This window comes from Aulonocara sp. 'chitande type north' Nkhata Bay, linkage group LG15 (genome assembly GCF_057382095.1).
Source record: "Aulonocara sp. 'chitande type north' Nkhata Bay isolate Kocher_YH1m ecotype deep benthic linkage group LG15, A_spYH_male_GT1.1, whole genome shotgun sequence".
NCBI classification, from domain to species: domain Eukaryota; kingdom Metazoa; phylum Chordata; class Actinopteri; order Cichliformes; family Cichlidae; genus Aulonocara; species Aulonocara sp. 'chitande type north' Nkhata Bay.
In genome coordinates, this window is record NC_141358.1 from 18933906 (window position 1) to 18951868 (window position 17963).

Genomic DNA, 17963 nt, shown 5'->3' on the forward strand with positions numbered 1-17963 from the left:
CCCCTCTCTCAGTCTATCATCCCGTCTCGTGCTCTTACTGTCGGAGCAACGGCATGACGGGCTTCCGCTATCGCTGCCTCCGTTGCCGCGGTTACCAGCTCTGCCAGAACTGCTTCTGGCGTGGCAACACCAGCGGCTCGCACAGCAACAAGCATCAGATGAAGGAGCACTCTTCCTGGGTGAGTCACGGAGCGGTTACTCATCCATCACAGCAGGGGGCTCTCGCTGTGCGGAGGCGCATCTGGACTCATTTGTAGTACAACAGGGACACTTTTTTTTTTTTACCTCTTTCCATTACTGCACATAAGCTAATGAATGAAAACAAGTTATAATTCATGTGATGTTTCCTTTCCTTGCGCACTGTAAAAGTAATAATAAGTAATGCCTATAAGTACTTAATGTTTTCCACAGTTGGCTGAAAAACATTGAGCAAAAATATTTAATTTCAGTGAATAATTTCATTTATTGAGCAACAGTTAAAAAAAAACAAAAAACAGATCATTTGTAAAATAGTTGCAAATGACTACAAATACAAAATTATTGTATTTCATTATATTTATATTTTTTTCCCTCTTGAGAAATATTTAAAACAACTGTGAAATGATCAGGACCCACACAGTGTTTGAGTGTCAGTCGTAGCACCTTTATTTTGAAAAACAGTGTCTTCCACTACTTCGACACCTTGTGTTCAACTGGGAAGCCAGCTTTCCAGTGCCTTCCCACACTACACACACCACTCCTTCCCGGTTCCAGACACTAATAAGGGGGAGAGCTCATTAGTTGCAATCCCTCTCACCTGTCCCCTCCAACCTCCCGGCACCACCCTATGAGATTACCGTACCACCCCTCCACTGCAGCAGAGCCAGAGACCACACCCCTGCCACAACAACATAATAACACTGGAGGCTACAACTACATAACAATAGCATTTTAAAACATTAAAATTCACAGTGGGCACAAATGTAATTGTGGCGTCCATTAGAGCATTGGTATTCTTTGGAGCTTGAATCCATCGTGTATCATAATTGACATATCGCAATCGAGACCACTCAGTGTCCTGTCAATTATTTATTAAATATGTAAATTGTTAATAAATGGTACTACGTGAGGAAGTCGGGAGTGCCAGAGAGGGACGAGGATGATGCAGGACATGGATGAGGACAGCGAGACGGTGGTGAGACCGGAGGGACAGATGGGTTCAGGGTGGGAGTGGACTACATTGGCTATCGACTCTGAGCCCTTTGTTGTTTGCAGGCTATGATGTTTGCAGACAACATTTCGACCTGTAGTGAGAGTAGGAAGCAGGTGGAGAGGTGGAGGTATGCTTTGGAGAGAAGAGGAATGAAATATGTGTGAATGAGAGCGAGACAGGTGGAAAAGGTGAATGTGCAATTAGTAGAAATAGTGAAGGTTGATGAGTTTAAATACCTGGGGTCAAACATCTAAAGACATGGACAGTGCATAAGAGAGGTGAAGGAAAAAGTCCAGGCAGGGTAAAAACATGAGTGTCAGAGCTGATTTGTGACAGAATAATAGCAGCAAAAAGAAAAGGAAAGGTTTACAAGGTGGTAGTGAGACTTGATCCGATGTAGGGTTTGGAGATGGTGGCACTGATAAAGAAGCAGAGCTGAAGATGTTCAGGTTTTCATTTGGAGTGACCGCGATTGAAAATGAGTACAGCGGAGGGACAGCTCAGGTTGAGCAGTTTGGAGACGTAGTTAGAGGGTTAGTGGGAAAAGGAATTTGAATATGGAGTTGCCAGGCTCTAAGTTCAGTGATACAAACACAATGATCTATTCAATTTGAAAGAAACATTCAGGTGCACACTTCACCTGCTATGAATTTCTCAAAATCAAAGATGATGCTTGTACACACGTGCAAAGAAAAATTGTTTTGTTTTTTTTAAGTTATTTGAGGTGTTAAAACTGTTCCCCTGTTCTAGCCGTACTCGCTCTACCCTCATTCTGGTATAAAACAACCTGAACCAGTCACATAGCCTCCTGGGAAATGTAATTGGTTTCAAAAATAAAAGCACACATTGTAAACACACCTTGATAATTGTGGGCAAAGGGTCAGTAGCTAAATGCAAGTGTATACATACCCAAATATTTATAGCTTCATACTCAGGCATGATGTATTTATTTGAAGTGAATCGGATAATTTAAATAAAAGTTGCTCTAGCCTGAAGGAATAAATGTTTTAATGAAGAAATTATGTATTAATAGAAGAAGATATAGTTGTTGAATTATTCATCAGTAAGTCTTTGGCATAATTTTTCTTGTTAATGTTTCAGTTTTAGGTCTAAAGCCTCTAACTAGTGCAGCTCCTGCCTGTCATCATGTAACATTATATACTCATTGTAGCTCAGGCTTTACATATATTTACATGTGATTTTCTGTAGGACTGGGCTTTGTGCTTCATTTTATTCTCAGTATATGTCCTTTACTTTCTTTATTTTTAACAAAGACACCCAACAGCAGCAACCTGAATGTGGTTCATGGGAAAACAGATGCCTGATTTTAAGATTTGTGCTCAGGAGTTAAGTGTCAGGGCATTTTCAGGTTAAAAAATGGCGTTTGAAGGGTTAAATATGCACATGTACAGTAAAGTCCTTGAGATTCATTAAATTATCTGTCAAATAAGTTGCACAGCTGCACTGTGGTAGTCTAGAAATTGCACCAAAGTGGCGTAAGGGCTGACAGAGAAGGACCCAAAAGCAGGACACAGAGAGTCAGAATAAATGCCCATAAATCCAGATCTTTAACCCAGAAAGGCAGAGATCATAGACAGGAAATACACAAATCCTGGGAGACTACAGAAACTCAAAACCAGTACAAGGGCAATACATGAGAAGATAACAAGTGAACACAACAGATAATAACAAGAAACATGAGAAGGATCAACAACAATGGAAATCACTAGAAGCCTTAAATGGAAAGAATAGAAAGTGATCTGGCAGTGAACAAAGGGAAACTGGGAGTACATATATACAAGTGAGTGATTAGCTAAAGGGCAGCAGTCTGTTCACTACGTCTGTGCTGCAGTTTAGTTAGCAGTAATTAGCAGGTATCTCTGTTTTCGATAAGTGCTAAAGTTGATTCTTTAAAACGGGCTTCACACATCTACTGCATTCATGCAGTGTGGGTTCATAAACTGATGCTTGTGTGTTTGTTTTTGTGTGTAGAAGTCACCGGCGACAAAGATCGGTCGAGCCCTGAGCAGGACTCTGGGATGCGTGTCGTCTAGGGAGCCGCCACACCCAATTTACCCAGAAGAACCCGAGAGGACCCTTAACCTCGCCAACATAATGTACGATATGACCTCCCAGCACTCACACATTTATTACACCAAATATCAAAAAGCTAAATGTTACTGAAATTTTCAACAACTGCTTTTTAATAATGCAGGTTATTCCTGTCAGATCAGTGCGGTCTTACTCAGTGAGGCACAAAAGGATTCAGCTTCTATTCTATTCTATTCTATTATGTCCCCTTTGGTGCCAATTATCCTGTCACTCAGTTCACCTCATTAGAATGTTAATTTAACCTACAGTGATAGTTTCAAGGTATGGAGGCCTAAAACTAACAAAGTATATAAGTTTCATTACATGTGCCAACAAAAATATCAAAGTATTTAAAATAATAATAATAATAATATGCTTCTATATTTATTTGCTTTTGTATGAATTGATTCATTTACTGGCCTGTATGACAGTACTGACCTTATTATTTTAGATTAGATACACACTAAAAAGCTATATGTTAAGTAAACTTAACCTTGTTACATGCTTTACATAAATGCAGGAGAAAAAATAAATGCTGTCAGTCATACACACCACCTTTTATCAGTCTGTTTTTTTTTTTAAATTAGGAACATCTTAGGAACCGCAATTGATCTTTACTTGGTGTCACTTCTCATTGGTCTCCCAAATACATGCATGCAAAAAAATAATCTCAGAAAGCGGTTTAATCTTCTGATTTTTGCACAAAGAAAAATGCACTATTCTCGTAAAACTCAGATGGCACGGGATGATATTGGAACACATCCCACTGGAGTTACCTGGTCCGAAATAAATCCCTTGATTTTTTACAAAAAAGTGGAAACATTTCTGTTAATCTGACCCTTTCTGAGCTTTTAAAGATAAGGTTTTTTTTGTTTAGCTTTGTTTTTTTTGCATAAGACTTCAAACGATGGTGAAAATGGGATAATTGATTTACAGTGTTGTATGTATGGTTGACGTGTCTGTTGAAATGATGCTTGACTTCTCATGAGTATTGTTGTTGTTATTAATGCTTTTACTTTTATTAGTTTTTTGCTGTTGTTGAACAGTAAAAACAAAAAGAAAATAGAGAAATTGTTGGAAAAATGTTTATAGAAAATAAAGTTACTAAATAAAATGAAAATTTAAAACATGGGAATAAAGAAATAAAAAAATTAATACAAAATCTAGTAAATTTAGAAGCAAATTAAAAGTGTCAGTTAACCAATCTATACATGTATGTTTAACATTTTCAATTCATTTGTTTATTTTGGCGCTTTTGAGCTTCCATATTGAGAGCCCTTCACTACTAATCAATCTAATTGATGTGCCTGTATAGTTTGGTTATGATTTTGGACTGTAAGTATTGAACCTGGTGCCAGTTAAACTGTGTGATGGTAACGTTAACGACCTTTAAACTATTTCTAAAACTTATTCTAGATTTGACATAATAGGCTTACAGGAGATCTGTGTGAATAAAGCTAAAAAAATGATGACTGTATGATTAATGTTAATATTACTGGATTGCATATTATTGAATTCATGTGTATCTACCCTGTAAAATAGACCTCTGTAGTGTGTAAAATGTTCATATTGCTTAAAAAGAAGATTGTTTGATTTTTTTGCATTGAATTTATTTCCAAAAAAGCCTTGATTTGCTCATTTTTTTGTGCCCAAGTTAAACGCCTGCTGGGCTGTACAGATACTATTGTCTCTTTGTGCCTCTAAAGTCACTGAAGCTATGGAGGAATATTCACTATGAGGCCTCCTCGCATTAGATGTGAGAGACAAAGAGAACAAAAAAGATTAAGCTTTCTTGTAGCCGTGATGTTAATGTTTAACAGTTAAACATTTAAACACTTTCACAATAGGAAGTGAAACATCTACAGCTTAAAAGCTAACTATTCGAACTACAAAATTTTACATTACCTAGAAAACTCAGATAACGTAAATCAAGCAAAAGTCCCGCCTCTGTATATCCAAACGCTTCGGTTGCTCCGCCCCCTGTGGCGTATCGGCATTGTTTAATTTTCCACACTGAAGCCGACCAGGTCGTTGCAGACCTGCAGGCGTTAGGCTCATACTCAGGCCAGCACACACAGGCTGAATTTAGCGCGGGTGTGAGTATGCTTTTTTTTTTTTTTTTTTAAATGCAGTTTCAATTTCAGACTTAAAAATGTGATTATTTATAGTCTTTTTAAAATTTTCCTCTGGATGTGCCCTCACTCCACTTCCCTCTCTTACTTTCTTTTCTCTCTCCCTCGTTTGATCTTTGGCCTGTCTGTGTTTGCTCAGACCTTTTACAGTTCACTGTTGCATGAATGCACTCAAAAGCATGTGAGAGTGTGTGACTGTGTGAATGGGAGCGTAAGAATGCGTGCTTTCTGATAGGCAGGCTTCGGCAGTTTAATGATTTAACGTCGCTATCCTTCCTCCGTGTGAACTCTGTTGATAATAAGCCTCTAACGCATGTTTTTGTTTGTCTGTTCAGACCATCGAGACCCGTTGGGAACACCAGTGAAGCCATGCTGCTGTCTTCATCAGCTCGCGAGTCCTCGAAAAGGTAAAGACTGACATTAGAGCTGATTAAAAGTGTGCAATCTTGTGGCTTCGTTTCTTTTTTCTGTTTAAACTAATATTTCTCTAATATTCAAGGCAAATAAAGACCTTAACCACTGTGTCAGGCAAGTTGGTTGGCCAGCTGCTGTTTCAATAAATCACAGCTCCGAGTTGAAGTGTGAGGCAAACTGGGTGAAGTGAAAGCTTACTAGGTTGTTCTATTAGTAATTTCACATTAAAGGAATCATGAGTTAACAGAAATAAAGAGGCTGTTTTTAGCTGCGTGGATACACAGCAGAGGGTCTATACTGGTGACACAGGGCTCGATAGCATGAGCGCTTCACTTGCACGCAGTTAAAAATAGATGTGAACTCTTCACAGCGATTTAAGGGCTCGTGGTAGGTGAATAAAAACGAATACGAGATTCAGCCCAACTCGACGCCAGTAAAACGATGCTGTCATAGGTTAGTGAGAGTAGGAAGCAGGTGGAGAGGTGAAGGAGTCTGCAGTGTCTTTGATCTGACACTGTGAAAGAGCTGTTGAATTAAGTGCAAGTTAAAAGAAAAGTTTAGTTTTCCATTACTTTTACATTTATTACATTTCTTGTGAAGTTTCCTGCAAGCCGACAGTAGCCATCTCTGACACCACCATACAGGTGTATGTCTAAAACCAAAACACGTACTCCACTACATAGCTTGTAAGATTTTAGACCGTTATTATTTTGCAAGTAATGAAAAAATTGTGTATTTAAGTCTCTCGTCCTGTAAGAGTAAGAATAGGCTCTCGGCCTCGCAACAACCCTGAATTGGATAAGTGGAAAAAGATGGATGGAAAGATGATTTAATAGTTTTTAATGCTCGTTTGCAGCTCCTTATTTCCGTTCTTTACACGAAACTGCTCCAGTCAAAAGACATTTTAATAGTACAGAAATAATTGCTTACAAAACTTATCACAAATAAGGAAGAATCGATCAAAACACAAGGGAGAGAGAACACCGTAAACTAGGGCTGAACGATTATGGAAAATAATCTAATTGCGATTTTTTGCCCCAATATTGCGATTGCGATGCGATATGCGATTATTTTTTAAGGTCTTTGTCTTCTGTATTATTAAACAAAGACAAGCAATACATCATATAGTATGGCCAATACTATATTACATTAATTTTAAACTGTTCTTTCCTGGAAGACAGACCTCTGTTATGATGACATGAGGTGATGCATGAATTGATGACTGACATTTTTATTTAACTTCTTCAATCACAACAGTATATTTGAACATACACAATAGTTTATTTTTAGCTTACAAACATCTGAGCATAAAGTGCTGACAAGGAACCCTGGTGTAAACATTAAAATGAAAGTCAGTACAATGTGCAGATTGCAGAAATATACATAAACAAAATCAGTGGCTTTACCACACTCAGTTTTTCGACATCTGTGAACTACTAGACAGTCATTCAATTAAAAAATAATATGAAATAAATAAAACTAATAAATAAAAAATACACACATCTTACTGATCTCTGCAGTCAGTAACATTACACATAAAGTGCAAACATAATAGCAATTGTATAAACACACACACAAACACGCCTTTAAAGTTTAAAGGCGTGAAATTGGACGGTCTAGTTCTGATTAGCGTCACCGCTGTCTCGGTGGAGTTTAATAAACTCGGCCGTCTGCTTCTTGCTATCTAAAATATAACCAGACACTGGTGTAAATTCTCGACTGTCTCATACTTCTGTTTAATAAGTTTTCTGTTTGACGTTTAGTCAGCTGTGTGAAAACCAAGGAGGAACCCACCCGGGGGATTAATAAAGTTTTATTTTATCTAATCTAATAACTTTAATCTCAGCCAAACCGATTTAATCACGAACAAACAAAACACTGAAAAAAGCCCAACAATAACATTTTTAGGTTGTCTAAGTGACTTATATATTACGTTTAACCCGAGCAGCGAAAGTCCGCGGTGATCTGAAAATGATGTGCCGGGAGTTGTGCCGTTCTCGGCCGCATCAGTAACCCTCGAGCTCCCGGCTAGCTGTCGAGCTGGTGGGTAGCAGACGCCTCTGAAAACGTCGAAGCACTTTTGCAAATATGGGATATCTTGATAAACCGAGCAGATATTTGATGTTTACACAACTACTTTCTCGCCTGAAAATATGTTAAAAGTTTATTTTGTGACCCAGAAAGATTAGTATGAGTAATTTTAAAACTTAATAGCGGCCGCCATTGCTGGAAACTGGAGTTTGGCTGGGCCGCGCTATGACTTCTGGGATATGGTAGGCCACGAAGGACACACCCGACCCATCCTTCAAATTCGGGGAAAAGGAGGACGCATTTGTCGGCTACATTCGGAGGAGTCTACGAATTTGGACAGCCTTTGGCGCGTCGCTGTGACGTAATCGGTCTACAAATGCGGCCTCAGGAGGATGCAGCCCATGAATTTGGACATGTCCAGAGTATAATCGCAGCCTTTGCGGTTAGAAAATTGCACTTGATCATGTCGCGATATTATCGCAAATGCGATATATCGTTCAGCCCTACCGTAAACCAATCACACAGTGGACAGTGGTAACTTAAAGGATGCAAAGCTATTTAAAAAAACAGCTGAAGGGAAAAGTTGGTGCAGATTTAGGAATGCTAGCTTCTCCACCCTCTCTGGGTTTGTATACATGAAGGTGAGCCTCCACAGTGAATCAATATTTGGTATGAAAAACAGAGTTCACAGAGGTTAATAAGGTTAATCAAAGAAGCCTTTGACAGAAGCCTCTGTCAGTGCGCCCCAGGGTGGCTGTGGCTACAATGTAGCTTGCCATCACCAGTGTGTGAATGTGTGTGTGAATGGGTGGATGACTGGATATGTAAAGCGCTTTGGGGTCCTTAGGGACTAGTAAAGCGCTATATAAATACAGGCCATTTACCATTTAAGTAATAATCAGTGGAAAAATGTGCCGTTAGAGGCGTGATTCACACTTCAGACTAAGCCTTATTCAATGTTTACTGATCCAACTTTCTTCTGATTGGCTGTCCCTCACAACCAGCTTTAAAAGGCAGAGGAGACGTCCATATTAGGGCTATCCCCTCTGTGACATCGTACATCGCCAGTATAAATAAATAAATGCAAACTTTATTTGTCACATACACAGTGCAACATTGTGAACATGCAGTGAAATGCTTGTGTCCTGAACTGCGGACAGGCTGCAGACATAGCCGCGCAGCTCCAGGGCTGGTTTTTAGCATGGGGGGTCTTACGACTACGCTATCCAGCTGCTGCAGTAGTTAAAAAAACTGTGTGAAACGAAGCTTTTCAAGCTGTCTGGTGGCTGAATGTCTGGCTTGTACATACACTGACCTCATGATTATTAGTCATGTTTAATATGAGCATCCAGCACTGGATTAATATGACAGAACAAGCAAAAAAGGCTCACTTTAAACTCTGGTGCGTTGGGTTCTTCTGAACTTCTTTTAGCATTTTATGGACCAAAAATGAACTAATAAGAAACATTGCATGTTAGTGAATAATTGAAATAATAAAAGATATTCATTGCATATAAAAATCTACATGCATTTTTCAGGTGTTATGAAAATATTCTTTCTTTTTACTCATATGCACATTTATTAAGAGAGATTTTGTGTTGACTTGAAGTTAAACTGATGTAATTCCTGTAAGACAGACTGTTATCTGATGCTGGCTGATTACTCTGCGTCTGTTTTGTGTCCGTCCAGCTTGGCAGCGGCTCAGCGAATGAACGAGGAGCATGCTCTGATCGCTGCGTATGTGAATCGCCTCCAGGGCAGCCCGCGGTGAGAAGGGAGGGAGGGGTGGTTACGTAAAGGAGTCAGGGAGGCAGTAAGGAGGAGGGCACCGTGCTGCACAGTTTAGCTGAAGCCAAGTGTAATACTGTAGTTTGCTATAGTTCTTATGAAGAGAGAAATCTGCAGCTACAGAATAACCTGTTAAATTAATGTGTTACTTCTTAGCTTTTAATTCAGTTTGTTTTCCTGTAATAATGATGATTTCCATTTGCCCAGGTTTTGTAATAACTTTTCTAATCTACAATAAAATCCTGTTTTGGATTTTTTATTTATTTATTTATTTTTAATACTGCAATACAAGAAAATTACAGTTATGACTGCCTTACATTGGAAACAACACACAGATACATTTTTAAAATATCAATACAATACAATTTTATTTATATAGCACATTTAAAACCAAAGGCAGATCAAAGTGCTTCACAATAATGCAATAAGTCATTGTTATAAAACATTAACAAAGTACAAAAACAAGCATTAGTACTAATCCTAACAGGTGAGAAGCACTAATTAAACCAGGAGTGTGGGCTAAATAAAATAGATATCGGGCCTCAGTTCAGAGATGGGGTCAATTCAAAATATAGAATATTATCTAGGAGAATCAGGAATAATGCAGAAGTGTTTAATATCGGCCTAATATTTCCGTTAAAGGACAATTAGCAGTCTTGGAAGTGTGTCTCTGGCATTATAAAATACAGACCAAATAAAATTATGAAGTAATTCATTTATTTTTTAAATTCAGAAACCAGAAGGAGCAAAAGCTTCCTTCTTCCTGTAGTCTTCTGTTTTAGCTCTGAGGATTTTTTTCAACACAAGAAAAACATTGCCTGCTTTAAAATAAATAATCTGACACACACGCACACGGCAAATGGTTAAGTGTTGAGTGCTCATTCATACATTAACCTGCTAACAGTGTTATGAAAAATATTAAATTGCTTTTACATGTTTACAAAATAAGGTGAGACACCACAGGCAGAAAAAGCTATTTTATGTACTGTTATGCAAATATATGCTTGTTTAATGATATAATGCATCAGCAAACTATAATATAAAACCTGATCTGGGAGCTATCTTAATTTAACCCAGCAGAAAGCAGTTAATTAAAAAAGGTCCTCATATGCGGACACTAGGTTTATTTTACAGTACAACCAATAAAATGCTTGTTTAACAAAGTATAAAACACTTTATAGAGCAGAATGATGTATATGGTGCTAAAAAGCCAAAATGTCCCCACATCAGGATGTACAGTCTTGGTGTAAGTAATCACCTGGGGACGTTTACTGGTGATACTTATTAGTTAAAAATTTGCCCCGTTAATTGTGCTTCCTCCAATGCTTACTGAAAAATTGGGTGTCCTCACCCTCTGAGCCATGCTTAGCTACAAACTCTGTAGTTTTTTTCCTGTCTGTGTTCAGAGCATTTCATTCTTACACAGATGGTGAAAAGAGGTGTTTTCCTAAAAGTATTTTCTGAGAGATAAAGAGATGCAGAGAGACACAGATTTTACCACATTTATGTACTTAAATGGGTTATTTCTGAAAACTTAAAAGTGATCATATTTACCTGCATTAAATTCATGCGTCATGCTCTTTGCTGGTTTAAATACAGTTTTACACTAGACTCAGTAAATTAGAGATTTCCTGTGTTTCAGTGTTGACAGCCCCAGCAGGCAAGACGACGAGCACAAACTGATCGCTCGCTACACCACACGACTGGCAGAGACCGAAGGCACAGGAGTGAGTCGAGCGCATCTCCTCTAAGCCTTTAACTTTAGTAGTGCATATGCATGCATATGCTCCGACTACACGGGGATCTTGTTCTGGTTTGTACATGAAACCCATCAACCGTTTGCTTGTGTTTTAGGTGATCCCGACGCGGAGCATCAACTTTGACGCGAACAAACAGAAGAGGGAGCTCATTGCTCAGCTGGAGTCTAAAAACAGGTAGAAATATGTGAACAGGAGCGAGGTGGAGAATTTAACTTGTTGGGGGGGGAAAAACTTTTGAGCTTAAGGTCTCATAAAATATACAAATAAAAAAAGATGTAATTATTTAAAGATATAAGGTTAATATATGAGAGCGAAATCAATAAAAAGTGACAGAAAGAAGCTGAATGGTTTGTGGTCGTATATTTGATTAACCGTTACCAAGTAATTACTTTAAAGGGGGCATGATCAGTTTTTACAGTTTGTTCTTTCACAATAAAAGCACTGTTTGTGTGAACATCTGTGGTCTGGCTGTTAGCTTGTTTGTTTTTTACTCTCTAAATTAAACTTGTGCATCATTCCAAAAAAAGATTCCTCTAAAGCCTGCTGAAGTTCGCCATCTTGCCCCGCTTATTTACAGGCTGTTCATTCCTAAAATACTGTGGTATCAGGCTTCAGCTGACCCGTGTGATTTTCATTTCCCAGAGAGATCTTGGCAGAGATCAAACGTCTCCGTGCAGAGCATGACGCAGCGTGCCAGACCAGCCCGGAGAAGAGCAGCACCAACCCGACTCTGCTGGCCGAGCTCCGTCTGCTCAGGTGAACGCAGTTCCTTTGAGACCTGCTGTTTCTGTACAGAAAATATACATATAATAGTTAAAATGTACATCTTTTAACTTTGTCAGTCACACCCACAGAAAATATGTTTCACAAACAATCGCTTTTTCGCTCGCTGCGCTATAGTTTCCGGATTTTGCCACACCGCCGCGGTCAGAATTGGCGAGAAAACTTGCCGTGTTGCTCTGTGGCGCAGAGGGAGAGTTCTTTATGGCAGATGGTACCAACAGATGGTGGAGTTCACAAAAACACCAAAGAAGGAATCCCTTCCAACGCACTTATTGCGGTTTTCAGTAAAAACAAGTCCTTCAAGCAGAGGAGAGGAACTTGAAAGTGATGGAAACTGCCTGGCTTTGACGTAAACGATAACATTTCTGCCCTGAGAGATGTTAGTCAGGCATTTTTTCCAGCATGTTATGGAAATTTAAATATGTAATAATAATAATAATAATAATAATAATAGTAATAGATTGCATATAGATGTAGCGCTTATCGTGAACCTTACAATTCCATTATTCATTCACTCTCACATTCACACACTGGTGGAGGCAGCTACAGTTGCAGCCACAGCTGCCCTGGGGCAGACTGACAGAAGAGAGGCTGTCATATCGTGCCATCGGCCCCTCTGGCCAACACCAGTAGGCGATAGGTGAAGTGTCTTGCCCAAGGACACAACGACCGAGACAGACAGAGCAGGGGATTGAACCAGCAACCTTCCGGTTACAAGATGAGTTTCCCAACCTCCTGAACCACGGTCGAATATTTTAAAAGTGTATATTTTAAAGTGTGAAACAGAGCTGTTATATTAGATTTTTAGTTTTTATTCCAGTTTTCACGCTAACATACCTGATAAAACAGCCACATGGCGGCAGTAGAGTAAACATTTTTCAGATTCAGCACCGAAGAGCCCATCTTTTCTATTTTGTTTCTGTTTGTCTGGAGTTTTCTACTTCCTCCTGGTGGCCATGATTCCAAATGAGGTAAAATCTCTCCAAATTTAAAATAGTATGAGGTAGTCTTGCAGTGAAGTTAACATAGTGCTTTTTCTAGTGTTTCCTCTTACTGAAAACCTGCATTCTTTCTGATGGCCAATTTTTCAGAATTCTCCATCTTCTTTCGTAATCTTTTTTCCAGTTCGGGTCACAGGGAGCTGGAGGCTATTCCAGCTGTTACAGGATGAGATTAGGGTTAAAAAAAAAAGAAGAAAATGTCACCCAGTGCAAAGTGAATCTGCCAGCAATTTTCCCTCTTGCCCTTGGTCTGGTTTTATGAGTCACTAGTTTCCAGTCTTACTGAATGCACCGTGGTGATCATTCTGTAAATTATGGTATCCGTTAGTCAAAAAGGAGGGTAAGGTAGGGCACGCTTTAGACTGTCGCAGGGTCCTCCGGTTCAGTCACAACCACCCCTTGTTCATAATGACAGCGGTGAAAATGCTCTTCAGGACAGGACTTAATGAATAAATGGTTGACCACACCAGCTATGTCCAACTAGAGTTAATTTGGTACCCATCTTCATGTCTTAACAAGCCTGTAATCAGTAATATTACTGTCTTCGTAATCTCTTTCGTGTTTCCGCTACAGACTCAGAGCTAGATATTGTTACTGGAGAAAACTGCTAAGCTATATCTTAAATAATACAGATAAAGTGGCGTTTCTGAGGTTGTTGGCGAACTTGTTGGCTAGCTTGCGGGTAAAGCGTTACTCTGGGATAACAATAAAACAAAACTATTTACTGAATGAGTCAGACTCTTGTTTTCATTTGTTTATTTACTCATTTATCTTGCCACGTGAAGGGAAGCCAGGAAAGAAAGACGAGCTCTGCTTTCGCTTTAATGTCTCATCCAGACCGCATACTGTTTGGTGGGAAAAGATTGTGAATGTTAAACTCTATGCCTGCTGTTAAAGCTTTGTTTCCAGAAAGCCCTGCTGCTGCAGAGCATTTTATCAGTATTTTGAGTGCACTTTTGTGTATATATTCATCTTAATTTGAAGTCCTCAAACAGACCTGGTGTTTCTCTCCCTGCCATCTTACAAAACATTGAGGATTTCTGACTAAAAGTTCACGTAATCTAGCTGGTTTTTTCCCTGGAAAGGCTCTCCTACATGCTCTTCAATAACATCTCTCCTCTCTTATTCATCTATTTATTAACCTCATCACACAGCTGCTTCTGCAGATTGTTTTAGCACTTCAGGACTGTGAATCTAATCTCTTGTTTTTCTTCCATGTTGCATTTCTGATCTTCTCCACATTTTGGGACTTAAATCTATTTTTACTCCAGCTCCTGTCTTCAGCAAGCCTTTGTAATGTGTGTGTGTGTGTGTGTGTGTGTGTGTGTGTGTGTGTGTGTGTGTGTGTGTGTGTGTGTGTGTGTGTGTGTGTGTGTGTTCCAGACAGAGGAAAGACGAACTGGAGCAGAGGATGTCGTCGCTGCAGGAGAGCAGGAGGGAGCTGATGGTGCAGCTGGAAGGACTGATGAAGCTGCTCAAGGTGACACACACACACACACACACACACACACACACACACACACACACACACACACACACACACACACTGATTTAAATCTCCAGCAGTTTGTATTTTCTCACACTAGAGGGCAAAGCCTCCCTTGCTCCTCACACCCCCCTCTTTCTGTCCTTGCAGTAACAAGCCTCATTTTCCCCTCTGATGTTTCTTCCTCTATGACTTTTCTGGCTCTCATTGTGTCTGACCTCTTGTTTTCCATTCTTCTTTTCCGCCCTCTTTGTTTTCCGGCTGCCCATGTTGTGGTCCCTGTAGGATGAGGAACAGCGACAGGCAGTAAGTCCATACCTTTTTGTTGGAAACACTGAAGTAACTGTGGGATTCAGTCCTTATTAGTCACCTGAAATATCACATGCAATCAAAAAGTCAAATCAAAAACAGGCCTGTACATGATTTAAATGTGGCTGATCGCGCCTTCAGAGCGCTCTCCATGTGCATCACTGCAGTTATTTTTCTGGCGATCCCTGTCACGATGCTTCCGCCACACAAACCCAGTCTTTAAACTTTAAAGTCATTTCGGGGAAGAGGAAAAAAAATCACGGAAAGTAGGGCAGGAGGTGAGCAAAGATTGAAAACCTCTTCACGACAGAAAAGAAACCAAAACACTCCCTTTTCCTGCACACTTGCACAACAATCAGCTGACTTCAGTTCATGTGCAGGGAGGAAAATAGCTGAGCGGATGAGCGGCGATTTGGACGTTACTTTTATTTTCAGCGCATAAAAAGGCCCAGAGCGTCATGGTAAAGTGCAAACTACAATCACACCAGAAACAACAGCCGCTAAGGTGACTCATGACTCTTTGCAAGCACTTGCACAGGCAACATGCTAACACAAAGCAAGTGAACAACTCTGGAAACACAGTGACGTTAGAGTGAGTGTGTTTGTGATGACTCCAGTCAAGCAAAGCCTGGTTTTTAACCTGAACCATCCATTTCTAAGTGTGCCTGTTTTTGTAATACTCTGGTCTCGTTTTCATCCTCGTCGTTTAAGTTAATAATTAACTTCTTCTATTTTATGCCACTTATAGGCAATCTACGTCCTAACTTACGACGTACCTGGAAACTCTGTTTAATCCTATGCCATAACCTGACCTTCCCCCCCATGAGAAATTTTACTATATTTTGGGTCGACGCCACCTCATGCCATTCAAATGACTTGAATGGTGCGGAAGGTTGTGATGTAGGGTTAAAACTGGTTTCCGGTTAGAACGTAGATTTACCGCAGAAGTCTAAATCAAGCTTAAGCAGGTCACCTGGGACGTGCCTGGAGGCATCCTGTTCAGATGCCCAAGCCATGTCAGCTGGTTCTAGTAATTAATTGTTATCCAAACTAAAAGGTTAAGTCCACACACTGGACGTATATTCAAGCAAAATGCAAAAGGTGTGATCTTGTAATCTAAAACCTTCTCGAAGTAACATTAACCAGCTCTGATAACTCCTCTCATCTTGTAGGCGCAGGCAGCCGGCTCTTCTCACTCCTCTCCCTCTCGGCCGAGCCCGTCAGCCGTCCGCTCTGTAGGTGCTGTACCCTCCCAGGCACACATGTATCCTCCTCAGGACTCCCTCGCTGGGGTGGGAGGTGATGTACAAGAGGCTTTTGCTCAAGGTAGGACTCATTTCTCTCCCACATGGCAACCTTAAAAAAAAAAAAAAAGTGAATTGTTTCCCGTTTTATTTTGAAGGTTTATGTCTTATGTCAGTGTTTCTAGTTTCACTTCCTCTGTCTTGTTAGGTAAAATTTCTCCCGGCTGTGTTCCCACCTGTTCGTCATTCCTTGATGTGAATTTATAGTGTGTGTCCTCCAGTGTTCAGCGTCGTGTCATACCCTCAGATTTGCCTGTGTGTTTCCGGTCTCAGCTTTCATTGTTCGGTTTATGCTTTTGTTCTTTGCCAGCAAGAAAGCTGTGGTTTCTCCTCCTGCCCGCACACAGAGCCCTGACAATTTTGTCTCTAGTATTGTTTAGTTTTGGTATTTTTATTTTTATTTTTTATAAGAATTAGTCTTTCCTGTTCCTCTGTTGGTGTTTGTGTTAGGATTTACATCTGTATTCTGTTACTTTGGAGGTTTGCTTTCTCTCGAGTCCTGTGTCCACTGATTGTCTTCACCTGTGTCTTGTTATCTCATTGAGGTTGTTCCTACTCAGCTCTTTGTGCATAAATAGTTCGGTGTGCCTGTTTGTCCTCGTCAAATCTTTTTTTAACCTTCTGTCTTTGTGTCCTTCCCTATAACGAGAAGGGATATGCCCCGCATATGGACGTAGAAATTACTTCCATTTGTCGGCAGATCAAACTGAAATTGGTTTGACTGATTGATCAGGCATTCTTGGTGTGTGTTCGGTGTCCTGACTGCTGCAATTCCAGCAGTGTGAAAGAGACTCGGCAGCAAGTCAGAATCCTCAATAAAGGCATTTTATACATTTTCTCATTCATCAAATAAATACACGCACTTTGCCGTCACAATGCCACACACAGTTTGCACTTTATTCACTAATTATGCAAAACTATAAGTCGGTTAATTTTCAGAAGAAATTAACTGAGCATAAGACAAATAAGGATTATTTTGAGCTGTGAATTATGCAAAGCTGTTGTAGTAGAGACTAAGAATAAAAGTGCAAAGACGAAAATGAGCTTAACAGGTTCCTCATTACCTAAAAATTGGAGGAAAAACATTTAAATCTCTTGTATTTAAGCACACCAGCATCACAAATCTCAAACTGGCCTCAAAGTGCTTTTTCACACGTCTGCTCTGCTCGCATTTCAGCCCCTTTTTATTCTTTTCCATCATCATTTAAACAGCTCTTTTCATTCACACCAGATTATATGCTGCTGCCACAGCGAGACAGAGTAACAGCACAAATAATCAGGGAACAACAAAACTGTCTAATTACTGTAAATACAAGTGCTGGATAAAATAATGATTGTTTTCTTTGCTCCAGGCCCGAGGAGAAACCTGAGAAACGACCTCCTGGTTGCAGCCGACTCTATCACCAACACCGTGTCCTCGTTGGTCAAAGAGCTTCACTCAGGTTCACACAAACAGAAACGCACTCCTTTTGTTGTAGTTTTGCGTGCAAAGCTGTTAAACATGGACAAGAAATTAGATTTTTAAAACCAAGTCTTCACATTTTTCTACAATAACGTCACTTTTTACTGTCTCCTCTGAGCAGATGACAGTCGGGAGGAGGAGGAGAGATTGCTGAATGGGAAGGAAAGAGGTACAGTATTGTTACCTACATTTTTTTTTTAATTGCATTTA

At 39.8% G+C, this 17963-nt stretch overlaps 1 protein-coding gene across 7 annotated transcripts in view; it reads left to right on the top strand.

Moving 5' to 3' along the window:
- The window catches only part of LOC147312921 (dystrobrevin beta-like), a 43826-nt gene that overhangs the window by 21066 nt on the left and 4797 nt on the right, over positions 1-17963 (top strand). For 6 of the 7 annotated variants that reach the window (XM_086264814.1, XM_086264817.1, XM_086264813.1 and 3 more), the window contains 12 exons: positions 13-179; positions 3185-3309; positions 5751-5822; positions 9550-9627; positions 11291-11375; positions 11503-11582; positions 12051-12164; positions 14576-14672; positions 14964-14984; positions 16160-16313; positions 17644-17733; positions 17875-17922. In XM_086264814.1, the coding sequence (XP_086120940.1) occupies positions 13-179; positions 3185-3309; positions 5751-5822; positions 9550-9627; positions 11291-11375; positions 11503-11582; positions 12051-12164; positions 14576-14672; positions 14964-14984; positions 16160-16313; positions 17644-17733; positions 17875-17922 (1131 nt within the window). The remainder of the gene's footprint in view (positions 1-12; positions 180-3184; positions 3310-5750; positions 5823-9549; positions 9628-11290; positions 11376-11502; positions 11583-12050; positions 12165-14575; positions 14673-14963; positions 14985-16159; positions 16314-17643; positions 17734-17874; positions 17923-17963) is intronic. The other variant, XM_086264818.1, reaches the window with a different exon arrangement.